The 25,240-nt window shown below is 31.0% G+C and overlaps 1 protein-coding gene across 1 annotated transcript in view; it reads right to left on the minus strand.

Moving 5' to 3' along the window:
• Nucleotides 1–25,240, minus strand: part of LOC139488290 (putative ferric-chelate reductase 1) — a 30,686-nt gene that overhangs the window by 369 nt on the left and 5,077 nt on the right. The window contains exons 3-5 of the mRNA XM_071273787.1: nucleotides 20,216–20,398; nucleotides 6,385–6,492; nucleotides 4,707–4,857 (exon numbers count right to left, since the gene is read on the minus strand). Of these exons, the coding sequence (XP_071129888.1) occupies nucleotides 4,707–4,857; nucleotides 6,385–6,492; nucleotides 20,216–20,398 (442 nt within the window). The remainder of the gene's footprint in view (nucleotides 1–4,706; nucleotides 4,858–6,384; nucleotides 6,493–20,215; nucleotides 20,399–25,240) is intronic.

A 25,240-nucleotide genomic window follows, 5' to 3' on the forward strand; every position in this document is an offset into this window, starting at 1 on the left:
AACTGAGCAGGGGAAAATTGAAGTGTAAGGCTTAGAGAATTCGTTTTAACGAGTACATCATCAGAACTAAGACAAAAATGTCACAATATCAAACCAATATTGTGGTTCCGTGATGGATGTTCGGTAAGAGTGCAAAAGGCATGGGTTCAACACCCAGAAAGGTAAAATATATAAATTAACTTGAAAACTTTTCCGTTAAGCACGCGACATTATAAATGAAATAAGAACAACGCCTAACTGGTTGACCAAGATCAGTATAATGTGTCTGGGAAGGCGGACTGTTATTTTGTTTGCTAGTGTGTAACAAAACGGCTGATCTTGTCACTCTAGTTTAAAGCAGGGTTCATATTCTTCTCCAACTGGAGAATAATCGTCTTCACTATCAATTTAATTTACCGTTGCTTGAATGTTTAACAGTTAATCTTTATCATTATGAAAAAACATCCATACATCCATAAAAATAGTTATCAAAGGTACCAGGATTATAATTTAGTTCGCCAGACGCGCTTTTCTTCTATATAAGCCTCATCAGTGACGATCCTATCAAAATATTTATAAAGCCAAACAAGAACATTGAGGACCCAAAATTCCAAAAAGATGTGCCAAATACGGCTAAGGTTATCTATGCCTGGGATAAGAAAATCCTAAATTTATCGAAAAATTTAAAGTTTTGAAAACAGCAAAATTTAAAGAAATGACAACCTTATTGATATTTATGTCAACACCGAAGTGTTGACTACTGGGCTAGGGATACCCTCGGAGACGAAATGTTCACCACCAGTGGCATCGACCCAGTGGTGTAAATAGTTATCAAAGGTACCAGTATTATAATTAAGTACGCCAGACGCGCATTTCGTCTACATAATACTCATCAGTGACGCTTATATCAAAATATTTATAAAGCCAAACAAGAACAAAGTTAAAGAGCATTGAGGATCCAAAATTCCAAAAAGTTGTGCCAAATACGGCTAAGGTAATCTATGCTTGGGATAAGAAAATCCTTAGTTTATGAAAAATCTTAAGTTTTGAAAACAGCAAAATTTATTAAAATGACCACATTATTTATATTCATGTCAACACCGAAGTGTTGAATACTGGACTGGTGATACCCTCGGAGACGAAACCTCCACCAACAGTGGCAGCGACCCAGTGGTGTTAATAGTTAGGTACCAGTATTATAATTTAGTACGCCAGACGCGCGTTTCGTCTACATAAGACTCACCAGTAACGCTCATATCAAAATATTTATAAAGCCAAACAAGAACAAAGTTAAAGAGCATTGAGGATCCAAAATTCCAAAAAGTTGTGCCAAATACAACTAAGGTAATCTATGCATGAGATAGGAAAATCCTTAGTTTATCGAAAAATTTATAGTTTTGAAAACAGCACAATTTATTAAAATTACCACATTATTGATATTCATGTCAACACCGAAGTGTTGAATACTGGGCTGGTGTAAATAGTTATCAAAGGTAACAGTATTATAATTTAGTACGCAAGACGCGCGTTTCGTCTACATGAGACTCATCATTGACGCTCATATCAAAATATTTATAAAGCCAAACAAGAACAAAGTTGAAGAGCATTGAGGACCCAAAATTCCAAACAGTTGTGCCAAATACGGCTTAGGTAATCTATACCAGGGATAAGAAAATTCTTAAAGCGCGCGGCTTGTGGTTTATAAATAAAGTACCAATATTCCACCTTTGATTTAGACAATGCAAAAAAACAAAGTTATGACATAGATCCTCATTAGAGTATCTTGTCCCAACTTGTAATAATATGGAATAAAATTTCTTTTTTAAGAAGAATTTACTAAGGCCACACCAATTTAATTTCTTGTTCTACGGATTTTTGGACTCCAAAATTTGGGGCGAGCGAGCGATTTGAAAATTTTAATAAAAAAATATTTAATTTGCAAATTTTTGAGGCGAAGCTTGAAAAGTAAAGGCGAGCGATTATAATTTTTTTTTGTAAACATAAAATAATAGGTTTTGACAATATTAAAACTTGATTTATCACTTGTACTTTGACATTTCTTTAATTTCTGAAGTATTTTTTCCCTGTTCACCAAGAAATAATTAAATCTGGTCTATGTATGTGTGACTGACAATGAGACAATTTTCCATCCAAATCATAATCAGTTTGGGGGCAACCCCTTAATGTTATAAATATCCCTTTTACATGTTTTATGAGGGATCAATATAAGTTATAAGATATTTGTTTGTACAAAAGGGCTAATATTTTCTCATAGAACTATATATCTATCTGGTATTAAATGGTCAAAACATGTTCAAGAATTTAGTAATATTCCTGGACTTTAACCATGTTAACACATTTACTTTAGCAGTTTAATATTATTCAAAATAAGTGGACCCCTCTTTTAGAAAAAAATGTTTAAAATATGATGCAACTCTCCTCTTTTTGAGTACAACATTTTAAGTGTTCAAAAGGTTTTGTATAGAAGAACTATACAAATCCTTGGTATTTCTATTTTCTTTTCTACATCAGTAAAATGATCCCTTGTCTGAGGGAGGGTTGTTCTCAACCTGCAGATAATAACAAACACAGGTCAAAATACGGCCTTTTACACAGGGCTTTGATACAGACCAAACAGCAAGCTATAACGGACCCCAAAATTATTAGCGTACACAATTCGAACAAGAAAACCAACGATCTAATTTATATATCCAAACGGGAAAATACCAATGAACAACATCAACAAACGATAACTGCTGAACGACATGCTCCTGAATCAATCAGGACAGGTGCATAAACATGCAGCGGCCATGAATAGTTTTGTTTCGCCAGCATACAATATAATTGCAGTTGAAGGCAAATCCTTCAGAAGTTCTTTGTAATTTATTCTAACAACGAATATTTTTTGATAGGGAATATAAGTAAGAGGGAAAGAAACCAATTTTTTGTTCTTCACGGAAATACCCGCTGTTATAACTTTTTATCGGAGCACTCCAGGTTTCACGCTGAAACAAATTTACACAGTGTGGTGGGTTGCTTGTATGTTTAAAATCATTATATATATACAGGTTAGACTGTGATTTAACAAATGTTGATATCTTTTTATAATATTTACCCAAAAAAAAAAACGGTACGGGAAATGGACATGATTACAATTCCGGATGCGGGAAGCGGGAATATAAAAAAATAAAAAAATTCTGTTTTGAAAAAAATAGGTGCGGGCGGGTCCTTCGAACAAGGGATCAAATTGGTCTGGCCTAAGCTACAAATAATACGGGAACTAACTTTTTTTTTATTATTAATATTATAGCATTTGACGTTATCATCATTTTCGCCTTCTGAATCAGCTTTTTGTGATTTACTTTATTGTAAACAGATGATATGTCATTTCTCTTATTCTCTTTAAATTGACGCATTATCGTCTTCAATATCAATCAAATGACCCATGCTTTGATGTTAAACAGCCAGTCTTTATCCATCTTGAAAAAAAACATCCATTTATTTTATAAACAACCTACTCATTGTTTGAAAAAAAAAACAATATGCCACCTTTAAAGAGGAGGGGTTGAAGGGGTCCTGATCTCGAAATCCCGGGCTTAAAACATGAAATCCCGAGGTCCCGAATTTAAAAATAAATAAATCTCGACATCTCGAAATTCGAAAAAAGAAATCCCGGAAGGGTCAATCCCGAAATCCCGAGCTTAAAAGCACCTGATCCCGGTGTCGCAAAAAGGGTCCTGCCCCTTTGAATAAGTACATGCAGCAAATCCATAATAATGACAACGACCTCTTTAAATTTTATAGTATTAAATCATCAGTATATGGAATAAAACGTTTTTAAAGAAGAATTTACGAATCTATAAACAAGCTAATTTCTTTTTTCATAGCATTTGACAGTAAATAGTTATCAAAGGTACCAGGATTATAATTTAATACGCCAGACGCGCGTTTCGTCTACATAAGACTCATCAGTGACGCTCAGATCAAAACAGTTAAAAATCCAAACAAATACAAAGTTGAAGAGCATCGTTTTCGTTTTCTGAATTACCTTTCTGTGATTTACCATACTGTAAACTGATGATCTGTCATTTCTCTTATTCTTATCCGAGATAATTCTGACGTATTGAATTTTCTATGAAACGTCATGAAAAAAGGCGACCATGTCTAATGGCGTCAAATATAAAGAACACAACTGTTTGCAAATTTTTGAAAAGGAATGATAAAAATCATTAGAGAAACAGGTTCCACCACTGTAACTCGTGTAGAACGATACATTTAACACTCAACAGTTAAATTTACCCATTTTAAAAGCTCGACAAACCGCGCGCTTTAAATATCAGATGAGTGGAGACTGGCAATATCGTAACACAGTTGTTGCAATACTTGATTCTACATATTTCTGTAGGCAGGGTAGAATTATGTACATACCAATAAAGACGGGTGTTTGAGAAATGTCAAGCAGTCACAATAACTTTATCAGTTCAAAAAAGCAGGGATCCAGTTAACCAATGAAAAGGTGGAAATGACGTCAGAATTCAGATTATACATGTAGTTAAAGAGTATTTATAGTACTGGAAATGATATGGATCAAGCGCATTAGACAACTATCCAGTAGAGACCAAATTACGTAAATGTAAGCAATTATAGATAACCGAACGGTCTTTGAGTTTAACAATGAGCAAAACCCATAGTATTTTATTTATAGAAACGAAAAAACTGTAATGTACCTCCTGAGAGTGTCCCTTTTGCAAACAGTATATAGTAGTCAGTAGTAAGATCAAAAACCTCAGCGTCAGAGTTTGTGTTGATTCTTGTCAACTCACATGTCAGAATGTTGTTGGCATAAGTTGCTCCGATAGTTAATATACCAGCTTGTGGCTGAAATAAGACGAACACAAAGCCATCGTTGAAATTTTTTAAAAGAAATATCAGGTTAACATTACATGAATCAAAATTACAGTATTCAATGAACAAATGACAACAGGAGCTATCTTTTCTTGATGGTGTATATGTTCCTATATTTATGAAACCAAAATAAGCATATATTTTAATCGTTTTTCAAAAGCAGTTAGCATGCTAATTAAGTTTTTTCCCGTTTGGTCTTGCTCTAGTGTATGGTTTTTGGCAGTATCTTCTTGTTTTTGTCATTTTCAGGTCCCATCTTACGAGAAATAGAATTTCATATATGTATTTGGATATAAGACGCGCACAAAATAATTATAATTTCATTTTCTATATTGTTATATTGTAATACTAATAAAGATTTTAAACAATTGATTTACAACACGTCAAGATCACAAACCCAGTACCAAGATTTTTATTTACTTTAAAATTGATACTTTTGATTGCAAATATATATAGTTTGAAGCACCAATGACAATTTTTTTTTGAAATACGCATATTGTTATTGATAAAGTTTTGCCGAAATCGATTAATAACTGTTGAGTAATAATTGCGGTGTGTTCGAATCATACATTTAGGACTAGGACTGTCTTCTGTTTATCGTTAACAATCCGCGATGAATTTGACTTTACCAGAAGTTTATGTTGCAAAATATGTCATATCAGAAACTGTTCTTTTGTCGGATTGTTGTCTCTTTGACATATTCCCGATTTCCATTCTCAATTTTATGTATGTATTCTGAAACATATGGAATTTGTTTTCACATCACGTATATGTACTATCTTGTCGATACATCTATTGTCATCTCTAAACTTTTTTATTTAATGTTATGTTTTAGAGAATTTAAAAGAAATGGTGGATTCGTTATCGATTATTAGCGAGTGATGTTTGCTGAAACTGGACTATCTTTTTTGAATCCACTACTTTTTGTAAATTTTCCAGTTTAACCCATTTCTAGTTAAACTACTGTCTATTATTTCGTTTTGATAATATATCAACAGAATTTCATAACGAAAATATAATATTTTATGTTTTTATTCAATTATATTGCAAATAATAATATCCATACGCTTCATGTTTATATTTAGACCTTAAACAAGTTAGCAAAATAGAACTTAAATGGGTTGTTAGCTCCCCTGTTTAGCTCCTAATTTCATATTGGTGTTATTCGATGTTTAATCATGACAAATTATTTAATTTGAATAGATTTTGGGGTTTGTAATTTATTTAAAAAGACATATATCAATTTACACATTTTTTTTATTTTGGTATTATTACCAACTAAAATTTAGATATATAGTATTATAGCAAACTGTATTACGTTGTATGAAGTCTGGCTACCAATTAGCTGATCTAGCTAAATTAAGATTAAAAAAAGCATGCTAACTCAAATCTATAACGATAGTGCATAATTTAATACTTTAATGGTAGGTTGAGGCATTATTTTACTAACTTTTTGGTAAGATTAAGAATTCAATAGAACTATTCAGTTGTGTAACTTACATTTGATACAACCGCATTTGTATTTCCTGATGCAGCATTATAAGAATTCTCTGCACTAAACACAACTGAGTTATTTGTCATAAGGCATGATGTCACACTGGCATTTTGCTGCAACCAATAATAATAACATTATATTATACACACACTTTGCGAAATGAAGTATTTGCTAAAACAAAGAAAACATGAAATGAAATTTACGTCAGAAAAAAAGACATCATTGAAGAATTAAACATATTTGATTAAAAACAAGTAAAGAAAGTGTTTCGAGTAGCTAGAAAAAGATGCAAAATTGATAAGGAAATAAAATGCAAAAGTTGTTTCATTTTATTATGTTCGACTCATTGTGATTGTGAGACGAAGAATATCAATAAAAGAGCTGTTCCTTGTCTTTTGTTTTCTTTTTCCATGTCCATGAAGCAATTATGTGTTTGATTGATACACCACATCATTAGTAAGAGTAAGAAACTTTATATATATAATATCTCTTGAAGTAGTATACCACATAATCAGTATTTTAGTGGGAACCAAATTAGTAATCACTGCTCAACCTGTATATTATTACAGCTGTGAAGCCTCGCTGTTTTCTTCACCCAAGTTAAACTATTAAATTATAACACATACAAGTTGAACTTTTAAATAATAACACACACAAGATTTACTATTAATTGATAACACAAGATATGTATGCATACAGCTACTCTTGTTAATGTTTTCCGTAGTAAACACTTCAGTTAAGGAAAGTTTTCCCTTTTTTTCCTACGTAGTATGCATGAAACTTCTTAAACTTGATATTACCTAAGTAAAATTTAAATTGCCTAAGTTACGCCCACAACACTTTAGTCATTTAGCATAAACTTAGACAACGCCTCAGATTATAGAGGTACCTTAAATTAAAAAAAAAATCGAAATAGCTGTTTCGCTTGAAAAGGAGGAAAAAGTTGCCAAATGATCAGTTTATAATAATTTCAGTATAACATTTGGTTTCTTTATAGCTTTATATTCACGAACATTAAAGTTTTTCTAAAAAATCTCGTATGATTCAAAATGTAAGAGATAACAGTGGGTAGTTGTATAATTACATCATACCCCTTTCTTTCAAGCTCACTATTAAATGTGTATTCCGAAAATTCACTATTCGAACTCAAACGGTATTCATACTATTATACCATTATTTGTCTTCAAGTTAATTTTTACGCACATGCTTCATATAAATAACCTTGAACATTATGTTGTTCAGATACACAATGTTTCACATTTACTGGCATCAAATGTTAGTATGAAGGAGGTCATGTAAAGCTGTGTGCACGCAAAATCGTTATTTTCGTGGGGAAAAAGGAGGAGAGGGTGTGTTTAATAGAATACATTGTAGTTTCTGCAGGAAATATAATGTTATTGTTTACAAAGTATTTTGGTATAGGTCATGAAATTCCTTCTCGAAAATTTTTGGATAATTGATATTTTTTTTTAAATCTTTTTTTGCAGATTTTAGTCATGTTAGGCATTTATCACTTAGTAAAATTTTGAGAAGTAAGCGAAAAATAATTTTAAATCATATCAATTGTTTTTAAAAAGAAAGTGATCAGAAAACTTTTTTCTCAAGGAAAATATTAAAAAAAACTAAAAACAAGAAAAAAAGTATTGTTCCTTTATTGTTAAAGTTAACAAATATGCCCCCTTTATTATTTTTAGTAAACTTAACCGGAAAATATACTGTTTAATGGTAAAAATGTTTTGTTATTTAATATTTTCTTAAGATTTGTACCTTTTAAAAACTTGAGACTAACCGTTTTTTTTTACTGAGATTAAAATGTAAACAAAAAAATGAAATACATTGCATGGATTGTTTACAAATCTTAATAATAATGGAGTTAACTATATAAAAATTAGTACTTCACTCCAAATCTTCAAATAGGCAATTAATTTTGAAACAAAATTTAAAATTTGAATAAAGTATACTTTGCATGTTTGAAAATGCATCATACATATCTTCCCATGCATTTATTCTCATAAAATGATTAAAATATGATAAAAAAATGCCCAAATTGTTATTCCTTACACTTTGAACATATATTCTTGTTACGCATTCTTAAATCAGTTTTGATTATCAAATAAACTTTTGTACGGATTAGCATATGCGATGAGGTAGCACATACCAAACAGTAATAAGAGAGAAGTTCCGATTAACGATTTCAATAATTACATTTGTACTAGTAAGTAAAGCCTTAGTAATTCTATGCATACTACTTAAGAATGTCACTTAACTGTGGGAATCCTAATGAAATCTGAGTTAAGGGAATAATTAACCCTTTCAATTTCCGCCAAATAAGGCCTAAACATATGGATCAGACACTATCCTAATGCAATCGAATAATATTGCATTCGCTCCAACGTTCATACAAAGTTCATTTCGTATCAATATAAAAAAAAAATAATTGAATATATTATTGTCTTCTTAATTCACATGTTATGGACATTTTTTATCCGCTAATAGGGTATAATTTTGGTGTTTAAGCCAACGTCTAAGTGTCAGAGAAACAAAAGTTGCCATTATTTAAATTAGAGGAATAACGTGCCATATACACCGAAAGGTTGAAGCTCGTAACATTCAACAAAACAGATTTTAGCATATTTTTTTTTTTATCCAAATCTAATTTCTGACATAGTTAAACGTTGTCTGTCTGTAAAGACATTCCAACAGCAAACATTTTGCCTTTTCAAGTGAAGATCCAATAAATTATCAATTATAACTTGCTGTTGTCGTCTATATCGGATTGTAGCAATTGAAAAATGAGGGAAGTGGGTATAAATAGGTATACAAATTATTTTTAAAACAAACTGTAATTCTATTAAAAAGTAAAATCACAAAAATACTGAATTCCCAGAAAAATTTAAAACGGAAATTCCCTGATCGAATGGAAAAATCAAAAGTTCAAAACATCAAACAAATGGATAACAACTGTCATATTCTTGACAAACACTAATCGTTTTTCATCGGAATTTTGCAAATATTGAGGACACTTTTTGAAATTGAAAGTAAAAGTGAGTTAAGATACATTTGATATAGGAAAACCAAAGTTCACCTCAGGCTAAGAGATTCAAACAAGCATTCTTCCTGCTGAGGGTTGTTTCAGATTTCCACTGCACCAGTAGAATACTTGTTTCAATGCTGAAAGTGTAGTAGTTGATTAAAGGCATCAGTAGTATAGCATGTATAGGTGGCACGATCGTATATCCTGGCCCATTGGGATAGCCTTTTTAGAATTTTCACCACTTTCTAGCGCTGCCAAAAATTCTACATACTCAGTTAACTTAATTACTGTCCTTGCTGACCTCTTCTTATTTTCATATGAATCGGAGTTCCTTCAGACACTTGTCAAAAACAAGAAGATCTAAGAAGCCAGGTTATTTAATTTCTCTTTCAGATATATTGATGATGTTCTTTCCATTAACAATCCGTACTTTTCTGATTGGGTTTCATTGATATATATATCCACCAGAACTAGAAGTTAAAGAGACAACAGACACGGCTTCCTCCGCCTCATTTTTAGACTTATACCTCGAATTTGACATACACAGTCATCTTAGTACCAGAATCTATGACAAACGAGACGAGTTTGATTTTGAAATTATCAATTTCCCCCACCTTAGTAGCAATATACCAACTTCACCTGCATATGAAATAAACATTTCCCAACTTATTCGGTATTCAAGAGCTTACAGCTCCTACTCAGACTTTGTCAAACGTCACCAGTGTCTGAACAGAAAGTTGATGAACCAGGGGTATGTCAAAGAACGTCTCGTCCTTTTTCTAAAAAAGTTCATCGGAAGGTACCCAGAACTTGTTGATAAATATTCCGTATCAACTTCACAAATAATACACGATGGTCTTGAAGTATAGATTTTGCGTACTGACTTTGTTTATCATCTTAATAACGTGTTATATTATTCTTTTATTTGTCGTTATTAATATTACTTTTACTGTTAAGTCTGTTTTTTGAGATATCCTTTTGACGTAACTCAGTGCTTATGTATCCCATTATACTTTGAACGACAAAATTATTTTATGATGTGACTCTGTACCTATGCATCTTGTCATACTTTGAATGACAAAATTATTTTATTTATTAATATTACTTTTGCTGTTAACCCACTTTTTTGTGATATACGTTTGACGTGACTCTGTACTTGTGTATCCCGTCATACTTTGAACCACACTTTTATTTTATTTATTATTATTACTTTAACTGTTAAGTCAGTTTTTGTTATATCTATTTTGCGTGACTGTTTCAATGCATCCCGTCATACTTTGAACGACAAAATTATTTTATGTCTAACGCGCAATTTTACACCAGTACTCAAAACCCCCCTTCCTTGATAGGTGCATTTTACATAGACAAATGAAATCGTATGATATAATCAAACTGAGGATTTTAATTTGATGTATGCCTTTTTGTGCTTCTTCGTTACATTTGTTGTTTTTATAGTGTTTAAGATGATAACACAATGTTGACTGCTGTACCCCTATTTTTGACATTTTTACCTATTGTGTCTGTTTGTTTTGTTCACGCATCGGTGACAATATAATGGAATTTGATGCGACTGTCATACAGGTGAGAGGTTTAGCTAGCTATAAAACCAGGTTCAATCCACCATTTTCTACATTTGAAAATGCCTGTACCGCGTCAGGAATATGACAGTTCTTTTCATTCGTTTATGATGCGTTTTGTTATTTGATTTTGCCATGTGATTATGGACTTTCCGAATTGATTTTCCTCTGAGTTCAGTATTTTTGTGATTTTACTTTTCATTATAATATTTAAAAAAAATATTTGAATATCTATGATGAACGTTTACATTTTTGCTATCTTTATTATAGGACTACGACCACTAGTGCATTTATGTCGTTTATCATGCAGTGGATACAAAATTGAAAAAAAATAATAATTTGCACCTGTATGTAAAAAACTATTTCATATTTTCTACTCCTGACATATCCCACAGCTTGGGAGAATATTCACAGTAAATACTGGTGTGTGTGTCAAATCACAATGTTCAGATACATTGACTTAAGTAGGGTACACAAAAAAATACAAACCTATTCCGGTATGTTCGTACTACCGACTAACCTATACCGCTGTTCGAAAGTTATAGTTCGATTAAGCAAAAACAAATCCGTGTAACAAACTAAAACATAGGGAAACATATCAATTATAAAAGGAAATCAACGGAACAACAGAAACACTGAACTACAACAAAATAAAACGCCAATCTACATAGAAAAAGACTGTCTGATAACAACTGTCTTATTCCTGACTTGGTACAGGACTTTGTAAGAAAAACTGGTGGATTGAACTTAGTTTTATGGCAAGTCAATTCGCCCGCCCGCTTATACAGCAATGTTAAAAAATACCACTAAAAGGACAACACTACGAGACAGAAATACAGTACACATAAACGCAGCACAGAGAAATATAAATAATTAATGAAAGAGAACATTATAACACGTAAAACCGTAGAACAACAACGGACACCTTCCATGAATTTCGACAGCACACCAGGACACCATATAAACTGCGCGTCAAATATATGGTTCAACATCACAAAAAGTTAATTATAATTGCTTTGGTACACTTTAGTGACATTTTATTATCGCAGGTAAATTTCTATAAATAAAATAGATCTGTTTTATTTCTAGACACGTATCAGTATATTAAATTGGAATTGAGTTTGTACATGTTGTAATGGTGTCACTATATTTATTTTCTAACAATGACAAGAATATTGAAATGGTTTTATTATTTGTATTGTGTAGCAATGTCGGTCTATTTCTAAATAAAATTTTGTGCAAACAAAATAGTCATATGCATATTAATGATTTTAACTAATAATCTGAATTTGTACATACACATAGAAAATAGATACACTAGTAAAATAACTGTAATATAAGCCAAGATCATGCAAAACCAATCAGTTTTTCAAGCACAAATAGTAAGATATTATACATTGGTCTGTCATTATTTTGTTAAATATATGCCTGTAAGAATCATTTAAATAAAGGTGTTTTCAACATTACAGTACTACCTGTAACATTATCTTATTCATGGTGGCCATAAAAATCATGTCCACCATGGTGGCCCTATATGTCCATCATTATACCCCCTGTCGCTTAATTAATACACAAGGTATTAAACAAAAAATAGTCAAGGATAAAGGAAAATCTTGACTGCATTGAAGTGTTTTAAAAAATTATATAACTTACAAGTCATGTGTCTCAGGTAAAATATACATGTATGTGTTTGTGAAATTTAATAACTGTGATTATGACAAGAAAATTCAAAAATAAAATGAAATAATATAACTAGTTGAATAAATAGCTGATTATTTTTTTTTTATTTGACTCATGACTATTTGTTTTGACATTATACCTTTTTAATTAATTTAAGTTATTTTTTACATGTACTTTATGGTAAGTGAAGAATAAATGAATATCATCTTCTAATATAATGCAAACTTTCCCAATGCCTGCCTTTTTATTGAAAAGTTGTTTCTCAAATTAATTTTCTTAAAATAATTTATACTTAAATCATAGTAGATAGACTTAACTGCATTCAATACTGTTTTACAAATGTTAAAGATTGTGTTTAGAACTTATGTTATGATATTGTAATTATTATGTTTATTTATGTTGGCCTAATTTGTGTTGTATGGCCTGATAGTTGTTTACCAAATAATCTTATAACTGTGCAGTTTAGGAATCACTGGAACAATCACAGAATGATTGGAACTTTCTAGAATGATCCTTATAAAAGATGCGTAATTTAAACTTCTACGTTATTCCAGAAACTTCCATTGTAACTTTCCAGGATTTTCCACAATGTTCCATTATAGAGTGTTCTAGAATTTTCCATGACAACACTATATATACAGACACTAAAGTTAAACTCTCATAATTAAACTTGGACATAGACATTGATAGACATTAGTATTCACAGCATTTGGATTGACACTTTTATTCTACAAACAACATCATACTGGATTGTGACCTTAGTAGTGAACATAATATTCAGATTGGATTCCGAAAGATTTCCGGATACAGATAAAGATAACAGATTGGACTCATATTTTGACAGTTAAGTTAACAGTAATATTTGTGTAATACCTTTTGTAAACTTTTGTATATTAAATATTGTTAAATTTTACTATTGATTTGTGTCTTTTGTTGGCTACAATTTAAAGGCGATTTCTGGCCGTAACACTTATTCTAAATAAAATTTAGTCAATTCCTTATTTCTCTATTGAATAAATATATTCAAAATATTCACTAATTCAACAAAATTTGATAATATTTGTATTGTCATATAAACATATGGTATTTAGTTTGTGACAAAAATACAAACAAACAATTATAATGCAAAGAATTAACAATTCTATAAGAAATTAAAACACATGGATTTTTTTTAAGGTTTCTGTCCTCAGCTCTAATAATGACTATTTCATAAGGGAGCCATTATTTTCAACATATTCATGTAATAAAGGTTTAGCATTTCTTTCACTTTTTGTTCTTGGGTAAGAGACAATATTATGAGAAGGTAAACAATTTTCAAATAGATTACCTCAAGTTGTTTTGTTAATTTTACAATTAAGGAAGGAGTGGTCTTCATTGTTCAGCAAGTGGCACAGTTTACATATTCTATCTTTTCTAGGAATTTTATATTGTCCACTATTTTCTATTTCTAAATTATGACCACTAACTCTCTATGTGACACATTTGAGTATACAGTTTTTACCAAAGTTTTTATTCTTAAATCTATTTTCAAAAATGTTCTTATATTTTTCTTTAAATTGACTTTTCATCAAGGGTTTTAATGTCTTAATTTATTCAATTCCCTGAAATTGTTAACTTTATCTAAAAGGCCTGGGTTTAGGGAAATATTTGCAAATGTATACCAAGAATATGTATCATACCAGTCCAGCACTTCCAACAATATAAAAGTACACAGAAAAATAGACCATAAAAGTGAAACCACCTATATAAGTTTATTTTGTCAAATTTTGGCTTTGAACTGACAAATATTAGCCAAACTGAAGATGTCATATTTAATAAGTTCACATTTGTTTCAAAAAGGCAAAGCAAGACAGTTTCTTTCTTTAAATATTTTTTTGGAAAATAAGTCTCTTCAACATGTCCATTATGTTAAAGGGAAACTTCGCAAAAAAATCAAAAATTGATATTATGTTCATTCTGTATAAAAATGCTCAAATTCATAGATATTAAAGTTTTATTCCGCTAGATAAGCGATCACCATCGATTTTAAATTTAGAGTATCAATTCTCTGCGATCCGCCATTTTGTCTTCTTTCCCGATTAATAAAAACGATATGTCTATAAACCACAAGGAAACAAAACTACAGTAACCGATGTAGTCGTAATTGCGTGTCGATATCTTGTCAATCGTACGGTTGTTTTATCCGACTAACTAACTTGATACGAAAAATATTCTTACTTTTTTAAATTACCATGGTCTGTTGTTTTTAAACTGTTGATATTGGAATTAGGTGAAAAGTCAAAGTTGAAATCATAAATAAGTGTTCCGTGAAAATTGTTTTCGAAAATCTAATTTGTTCATAATTCTTTAAAGTAATAAACAAATATATTTTTATCTTCCCTCATCTGATCACCAGCATGGCTAAAGGTATTACTTCCAAAGGTATTGTGAGGGGTGTGAGGTGACACGTCCAGGTATTCAAGCGATTTCCTGTCGGGCTTGCAAGTTCATGCATCGTTTCACTTCTGCAGGTATTGATCAGTGTACACGGCTGATAACTTATAACTTATAACTTTCCATTTTGAACTATCAGATGAATAATATACAACTCGGTCTTACTTGTCATTACTAAACTCATACGCTTGTTTATAAATAACATTTCTGGTGTAAAGAATATAATTCATAAACATATAAATAAGGTAAACGGACAGAAAGTCACAGGACAAAAAGTCACAAATTTGATAGGACAAAAAGTCACAGTACAAAAAGTCACAAATAGTTTGTTGACAATTATTTGAATATATAAGAGAAATATCTTGAAATATTTACTTTTTAATACATATATTCATATTAAAGTGTAGGAACTGTGTCATTATACTTGAAAAATGAAGATTTATTTAATTTTAATCATGCAAAGGGTATATTTCTTGGCACCATGAAGCCATTTAAGTGCAAAGCCACGTTGACATTTTGTTTTTTTAACAATTATTTGATCATCTTTGATATTTTTTGGATACATTTTTTTTACAATGTTGGTTTATTTACAATAGTTCAAGAAAAATACAAAAATATTTTTGTAGAAATCAGTGTTTTTTATTCAAAGAAAATATTCAGAAAAAAATGAATTGTGACTTTTTGTCCTGTGACTTTTTGTCCGTGACTTTTTGTCTGTGACTTTTTGTCCTGTGACTTTCTGTCCTACATTCATAAATAATACCCAAAAAATAAGATTTGATGAAATTAAAATCTATTTAAATATTTTTTCCAAGGGTGAATTTGGGAAAATGTAATATATAGTCATTGTCAATAGTGAAGGACAGATTGGAACAGACCAGAAATATTGATTTTAAAAAATGTACGCACTTGCCGACGATTCGTTTATACGACTGGATAGAAAGTTACGGAACTATAGCGCAATTTAAAATATATACATGTATACATTGAACATAAGAAAAAAACATATATTTTGAATAAATAGGGGTAAAAGTGTTGTAAATAGACTAGTCCACGTATGCCAACAGTATGTAATCATCGAATGTCGATAGACTATTGTATACCAGAAGAAGAAGAGAACCAATTTGATTTAAATACAGGTCGATGTATAACTTTTGCTTTGGTTCATTGAAGCTGTGGACCTAGTAAAATCACAGATTTATATTTCAATAAGATTGTTCTCGAACAAAGGAAGTAATTCGTCATCACAATTGTTATATATGCCACTGGACGAACACTAATTATCCCCAGGGAATGTGAATATTTTGCTGGGAAACTTTTGAGTATCAAAGTTTCAAATTAATTTCGGGATTTATTTTCTTTCTTGGTATTCAATAACATAAAAAAGAATAAATTACTTGTTCGCTAAAAAGGGGTATTCTTGTCAGATAAAAGACTTTTAGTTATATTTAAAAAATAGGGAAATATGACATTAAATTGGTTCTGTCTTTTTTTTAAACATCGTTAAAAAGATGTGTGTCTAAGGTGAACGCCACAAGAACCCTGTTATACTAGTACGAGAGTATAGCATGTAAACATTCCTTCTCAATAATATGGTTGTATTGGAAATCTTTTCATACAGATTGACAACTCATTGTCCGATATGCATGTAATATTTGCCACATGACGCCCATAGTTCTTTCTACCATCATCATCTTATTCTGTGATATTGCTGTAAACATCGATGGTTCACACCCAAACAAAATGGGAGTAATGGACCTTCAGAGCTTCTCCGTGTTAAACACTTGTGAAATATATAGACGAAATTTCTGTATTGAAATGAATCTACATCTCACAAACAGGATTTTCAAATAACGATTGTGAGTAATCACCTTACAAACCAATATAAACGTATGGCAAGATATAACCATGAAGGAATTTAGTTTTTGTCAGACGCAAGAACTCATCACTATATATAGCATAAACGTATATATATGCATACAGTTTCAAATATTAAGAACAAGCGGTCGATGTCGATAGTCTGTTTTCTAACTGTTCAGAGTTAGACATGTCACTTGTTCATTCTTGGAAGCCTTCATATTCCCCGTCTAACGATCGGAACTCTTTCTGATTGTGTTGACTATAAATGCTTGTATGATAATTTTGTCGTTTATCTGTACAAGCGGTTGCATTTCCTGTCCTTTCCCAACAAACAAACGAACGAAACGCCACTAGTCTGATTTCTCTGGAGCTCATCCTCAATGGCTCCTATACGTCAGGAAACTTACATGTATACTAATAATGATTGTTTCAAGAACAACGATGTATGGACGAACTATTATAAATTCGTCAATATCAGTTATGCATGACTAAAATATAACTTTTATTACAACTACTGTATTACTTATTTGGATTAATGACGGCTATCATGTTCAACATTGCACAAATATTATCATAGAATTTAAAAAAAAATCCTCAAAAATCCTCAAAAGAAATAATGCCTTAGCTTAGATAATTGATATTCTTTTCACAAAAAGTTCGTGTAAATGATTGTCAAATGAATTTAATTATGTAAGAATAAAATGTTAAAAAGAACTAAAAAAAATCATGCATGTTGTATGTTGTATTTTTTTGTCAATTAAAAACTTTAAAATTGCAATAGTTTTATTAGCATTTAAACACAGCCAGATTTGAATACAAGTTAAGAAATTCCGGTAAAGTCAATGATATCAAACAGATGTACAATGGTATATCAAATTGGGTAATATTGCATTTAGTTTTTATAAAAGATTAAAACTACTATTTTTTGCTTCATATTTGAATCTTTACGCCAATTGCCGCTAAGAAAGTAATCAAAAATTGCTTCCTTTTATTTTTATACACTTTCGGAATTACGAATCTGAATTTTATTTTCAATTAATTTACACAATTTAATTATTGTATCTTTATTCTCATCGTGTATTAAATCTTAGTGTATTAATATCGTGACAGCATACTCTTTCTAATCCTTTCTGTTTATCCTTTCCAAATAACAACATTTATACCTGTGTACGCTTGAACTCACACCTGCGGCTAAATAGCTACAAGGTAAACGAATTGACCTCAAGCCGAGAAATATACAGTGACCTTTACAAAATAATATACACACTCTGCTCACACATTAGTTGCATTGAAATGATTATCAAAACAATAACGGTAAATAGAACTGAAATATTTTCAGTTCAATATCAGTAAAAATGTTCAATAAATATTTTATGAAAAAAATCTCAACAATAATTAATTAAATTTATTCAAAAACATTTACTAGAGATAATTTTATAGGAGTTTAATTCAATCAATACAAAACGGTATATGCATATTCATTTTCGTTCATTCTTATATTGTGGTTAATAACTTCGACCATTCGTCAGCTGTGCGCTTTTAATTACGTATATTGTCGATAAGCTATAAGAGTTAAACAGATTTTATTTTTTCCAAGAATTCAATAAATCGGGCTAATACGTCACGACCCACTCGAGAATTCAACCAAAAAAGTTACAAATACTTGATTTTCTCCGTTATTAGAAGGAATATAAATTTTAAAACTTTGCAAATGTGTTTTTTATGTTAAGATGAACATAATTAGATGATAAGTAAAAAATCGCGGAATTTCCCTTTAACTCCTGATTTCAGATTTAAAAAAAAGATAGACAAAAATAGTTTTTTCCTATTAAAACCGTATAATGATATTTGTAGTTTTCATGAATAATAATTGATGTTCTAAAAATTTATTATAAGAGGATTGATATCATTGTCTGATCATTTTATTTTGTTAAGAAACAGGCTTGCTAAAAATTACTTCCTTCATGGTTTCTTTAAAAATATCATTTGCTTGATAGTTGATTATTAGTTATTATTAATGATTATTCTTAATTAATGCAAATAAACAATTAAATACAATAAACATCATGTACATTAATTTCATTTTTTTTTACTTTTGATTTTTTTTTAATTAAAGTCTGTTGTCTTTCAAATGCTAGTCAATAACTTTATCTTTGACATTTTTGTGTTTTTGCTTCTCTAAGAAGACATCAAAAGAATAAGAAACAATATCATACAAAAATGAATAAAAACAAATAAAAAAATAAGTTTGAATAAATTCAAAACACAGAAAAATCTAAAATAATATTAATCAACAAAGACTTAAACAATGTCTTATTCTACATTTTCAAAAAAAGGTGAAATGTCAATTTTGAAAGAATCCTAAGTTACCTGTACAGGTAAATTTTAAAGAAACACACAAGTTGAAAACTTCAACCCTGATTGATTACAACAGGTAACATTACTAGATAAAACATCAAACTATGCTTTATGACCCCTATAAATGGCCAACATCTCAAGATTGAATACCCCAATAAATGGCCACCATTGGATGTTGACCATGCAAGAGGGTGGACATAATTAAGAGAATGTCACAGGCTGTACTGTTTCATAAGCATGCACTTTAGAAACAGTGTTTTGATACATCTATTTCAATTTTGATTAAATATTTTTATTATATTTTGAGGGATTTTGTCTGTTTTATAATTAATTCTGTCAGAACCACAAATTTTTAGTGTATTTTAAGTTTAGGAATGTTTTGGTATACTTTGACTCACTTATTCGACTTGTGTACAAGTTTAAATCATAATTTAAATAGTTTTTGTCCAAAATACACGGCACAGTTAATTACATATTGCCCCCCAAAACCAACCGGATACTTCAACATATTCTTTTGAAATATTGTTTTAAAAGTATTAAAAAAAAATTAGAGGAGAAAATCCTGTCAGTAAATGGCGATTTGATATCAAACAGTACTTTATAGAAGTTTAAGGCACAATGAATTACAAATCTGGGAAATAAAGTTTGATGTTAGCCCTCATCCATTGCTGTTCGTAAAAAAATGTCAAAGATTCAAAACTTTACACAAACTACTTGCCTGAAAACATAGCCCAACGGCAACTGGTCCTGATGCTCATAATAAATCATACTTATCGTTAATAAACTTCATTGTTAAACTTCGTATAGCAAAATAGTGAGGGAAAAATACAACAATCATATAGACGACAAAAAACATGCTTTTGCCTAGTAGTCACATAAAGTATTATACATTACCATCGATGCTGATGTGGATATTCCAAAACCTGCCCATTGATCAGCATTAGACGTTAACGAGGCTTTTATCGTGAAAGTAACAGAGGAACCATAAGACATCCACGTCAGTAAAAAGGAGCAACCTCCATCACAGTTTCCCCAACATCCATGTGTCCAACCACAAGCACTGTCTTTAGAAAAACCCTACACATAACGAGACAAACAACATTTAACATTTGTGATTTGTCTGAAAAAGGTATTAATTGCATGACGTACTGTTGCATTAAAAGTATGTTTGGGGTATATGGCGAGAATCTATTAAATGTTGAATCTGAATCTGTATTGAAAGTATGTTTTTGTTATGATTTCTTGAAGATATTCCATCGAAACTTTCCGATAAATAAACTAAAGGTTCTTTTATCCTCTCTCATATATGCATGTATACAAAAAAATATGTTATCGAAATCAACGTGAATCTTTGTTGTCCTAAACCGAAAAAAAAGTTAGTTTCTAATTGATTAAAATGTAATTATGATGTCAGAATTTTTTTCTTTCCTCTACATTTCGTATTGTGATGTCTCGAAAATGGCGACCATGCATGATAACGTTACTTAGAAAAAAAAGAACAATTTTTTAAACACTGGAAAAGAAAGACAAAATGCTAAAATTCATTAGAGAAACAGATTCAACCTTTAAATATCGTGCAATACGATATTTTCATCTCTCGACAATAAACTTTTTTATATTCAAAACGCTCTTTTGAATTAGAAAATCAAACTGTATCACATTCGATGCATTGGTATTACGTATCCCCCTTCTAAAAATTAAAAATTAATCCTTCAAAAAAATACAGAGAAACTGAAATTGTCAACATAATTTAATTCAAATACGAAAGTACATCCATTGTTTTGTTCAATTTATCTTTACAACATTAATAAATTTTCTTATGTAGATGAAGAACTGACGGATAAGACTTTTAGCAAATTTGAAAAACTTTAGTAAACTTTTTTTTTAGTGTAAATCGATAAACAATTGTGATGTGTTACCGTAAACATTCATTGCCTTAATATGTCTGTGTCGTCAAACAATATTTAAGTATTTTTTTTCAAAAATGTTATAACTAAATTAAAAATAAAGTTAAAAAATTAGAATTTTAGTTTCGGCATACTTCCTCCGTCTATGATACATCTCAATTTCTTCTGTAGAAAGTTTTCGTGAAAGCATATAACATTCATGCTGATAGTTATTAGTCTAAACCAATACTGGAGCCAAGGGGACATAGAGAGCGTAAGCTCCTCCATTTGATTGCATTTTTTGTTTAAACACGTTTTCCAGATTTATACTTTATTTTGTATATAGAATGTGTAACTTCGCTACGCTTGGCGATAAATCTTCAATTAATTTGTACAAGAAGGACGAAAGATACCAAAGGGACAGTCAAACTCATAAATCTAAAACAAACTGACAACGCCATGGCTAAAATGAAAAAGACAAACAAACAACAGCACACATGACACAATATAGAAAACTAAAGAATAAACAACACGTAACTATGCCCCCTACTAAAACATGTGAACGACTAAAACAAATGGTCAGTGATAATTAATAAGCATTTCAACTGATGACGAAAATATTTAATAACTTTTCAACAAATAATTAATTGGAATTGATTCAAAAACAGTGTTTGACATTTGAGAAAACAAAACATATTATTTCGATAGTGCATACAAATTTTGTTTGGCAAATTCCAAAAAATCAATTTTGTCAAAAACTCAAAAATATGGTATTAAACATAGTGGTACTATTTCAGAGCAATCGGAATACTTAAAGTAAAGCACAAGCTATTATCCTGAAACTAGAAAAATGCTTGTTTGAGCCCCCTTGGGCCCCTTATTCCTAAAATGTTGGGAGCCTCATCCCTAAAATCAACCCAACCTTCCTTTTGTGGTTTGGAACCTTCTAAAGCAATTTCATAGAGATCCATTCACTTTAACTTAATATAAGTTATTGTCCGGAAACCAAATGTGTCTTCGGACGACGACGACGACGACACAGACACAGACGACATCATACAAGAATCCCAATTTTTTTTCGCTCGTATAAAATAGATGCAAACACAATAATCAAATCCCTTATTGTGATTATGAGACAAAGAACAGCAATAAAAGCACTATTTCTTTTAGTTTCTTCCGAAGTCTGCGTAGCAATTTTGTGTATGATTGTATGGATAAAGTACATCAACACTATATACTATTGGACAATGCTGGGTTCTCAAACCTTTTCCATGTGCAAAATACCGACCTAACAAAATGGTTGAAAAAAAGTCTCAAACTTCGATTTATAGACAAGTTTAAACAAATTTGGAACTCCGCTTTCCAGAACACTCCTAAATTCATCACACATAATAGACTTTTCAAAGAAAATTTGGAATTAGAAAATTATTTCAATATTAGCAATGACTGAAGATATATAAATACACTTTATACCGAACTTCAAATCATTCAAACCCAATAGAAAAGGGGAGATGGTATCATATTGACCGAAGTGAAAGAAAGTGATATATATGCAAAAAGGGAGATATGCGAGACGAATAAGATTAAACTTATAAGAAGACATAATGTTTTAAATTTCAAGACACTGATTAACTCCAAATAAAACCAAAGACAATCAGACAGCTTTGCAAATTCATAAGATGTATCAACAGTAAAATTACTCCTTTTTTTCAATCATAAATTCAACATATTTAAACAGTAAAACTATTTTTTTAACAGGAATATTTACTTATTTTGAATTCTTATATATATATATATAAGTACGTCTGAGTCAGTGACAACTCTACAACAGATGTATCCATCGGATCGCCATCAATGATGGTGATACATGGCTGTGTACATAATGTATATACAACTCGTCTAAACATCAACCCAACAATGTTAGATCTGTAAATTTGCTTTCGCAAATTTTTGGTTCTTCCCTCGCCGGAATTCGAACCCATGCTACTGTGATATCGTGACACCAAATCGCCTGCACTGCAGCCGTCCCGCTAGACCACACGACCACCTGGGCTCTCAAAAAAAGAGCTTTCGCTGGCCGTGTGTTATATATCATGTACTGTAGTACGCCGCTAGATTAAAACTGACGAGGAAAGGTAACAAATATTTTCTTGAATTTGACAGTTGTTCCAAGGGGAATTGTATCCTGTCCAGTACCCATGTGAAAATTTCAAATAATATGTCATTGCATATTGCCATATAAGATAACAACCATCACCTCAAGTAAACCAAATCAACGTTTCAACCCTTTTTTTCCTGTTAACAAGCTTGACAAACTGTGTCACCTCAAGTCACCAAAATATTTTAGATAAACACCAAATTAATATAGAATGATACCATGAAACTCTTAAGATGCATGTTGAAAATTGAGAAAAACCGCAATTATGGTAGATTATGTCAAATTTTGAGCATCTATTCCAAAATTAACGAGAAGAACAATCTTACAGAAAGAAAGCTATATATTGTCTTTTGTATACAATTAATACAAAGATAAGGATATGTTGTATGATTGCCAATGAGCCAACTACCCAACACAATTCAAGTGACGCGAATTTCAACAATAAATATCACCATACAGCCTTCAACAATGATAAAAATCCATTATGTATACATTGTATGCATGTCAGCTATAAAAAAAGACACCACTAGAAAAATATTATATAATTCAAACAAGAAAACTAAAGGCATAATTATAGCAATTGGTTATTTAATTGAAGAAAAAAAAATAGGACATACAGATACTTACAACAACCACTGAATTAACAGGATCCTGACTTGGGATCCTCAATTGCAAGAGATACCATAGGAAAGAAATGAAAAAAGACTGTTGGAAATACAAAACATCTCAATAAATCTTCATATCCTATAAGCACCAGCAAAGACAAGGACATGCAAAAGAACAACTGGTATTATTGGAAAATATTTAAAGAGTTAAGGGCAATTTCAGGATACACCTAGCCTTGAAGAATCCGGATCCTGTCATTAAACAAATTAACCTAAGTACAGTGTGACATTACTCGGAAAACTATAGTGCTAAGATGAAAACAGCGTACACAAAGAGTCTAGTTGTATGTGTCAACATATATATTAGGATCAGGTTTTTGACCATGACCATCATAACATGGCAGTGAAACAATTAAATGAGTAATTGGTCTTACCTCTTTTTTCATCTTACTTAAAGAGGAATAGAACTAACACATTTTGTTGGCATGCATTACCATCGTGATAACAATAACACTTCTTTTGACCAACAGGTCTCCAATGCAGCGAGAAACTTCCGCACCCGGAGGCGTCCTTCAGACTGACAAAGGCCAGAGGCTGCTGTCTTGGGACAGGCGCAAAAATGTGGCGGGGTTAAACATGTTTATGATATCTCCACCCTCTCCCTTTAACTCTAGCCAATGTAGAAAAGTAAACGCATAACAATACGCACATTAAAATTCAGGTCAAGAGAAGTCTGAGTCTGATATCAGAAGATGTTACCAAAGAAAAAAATGACAATAATACATAAATAACTACAGATTACTAGCAGTAAACTGACACGCCAGCTCCAGACTTCAATTAAACTGATCGAAAGATTATGTCTTCATCATATGAATATCAGGCACAATCCTTCCCGTTAGGGGGTTAGTATCATACCATCATAACATATATGAGAAGAACATAACCCGTGTCATGCCAACAACTGGTTTTTAAATTAATGTGTTTAGTTCCGATTCAAAGACCCTATAAGTGAATCAATATTAACGCCAAAATATGCAATCTTTTATGACCTGACAGTATCGTAACTATATCCCTTCTTAATAAGTCTATTTAAAGGTTTTGTTAGCTTCTGAGGTGAATACTGAAATTTTTATGCTTTATAAAGAATATTTCCATAAAAAATTGGATGTGAAATACCTGAACGTATAAGAAGTCTGCATGTTGAGCTATATTTACGAATGAAGTCCTTACACCGATGATAAAAATTTAGTAAATGTTTTGACTAGTTTGT

Source organism: Mytilus edulis, chromosome 9 (assembly GCF_963676685.1).
Source record: "Mytilus edulis chromosome 9, xbMytEdul2.2, whole genome shotgun sequence".
In the NCBI taxonomy this organism is placed as follows: domain Eukaryota; kingdom Metazoa; phylum Mollusca; class Bivalvia; order Mytilida; family Mytilidae; genus Mytilus; species Mytilus edulis.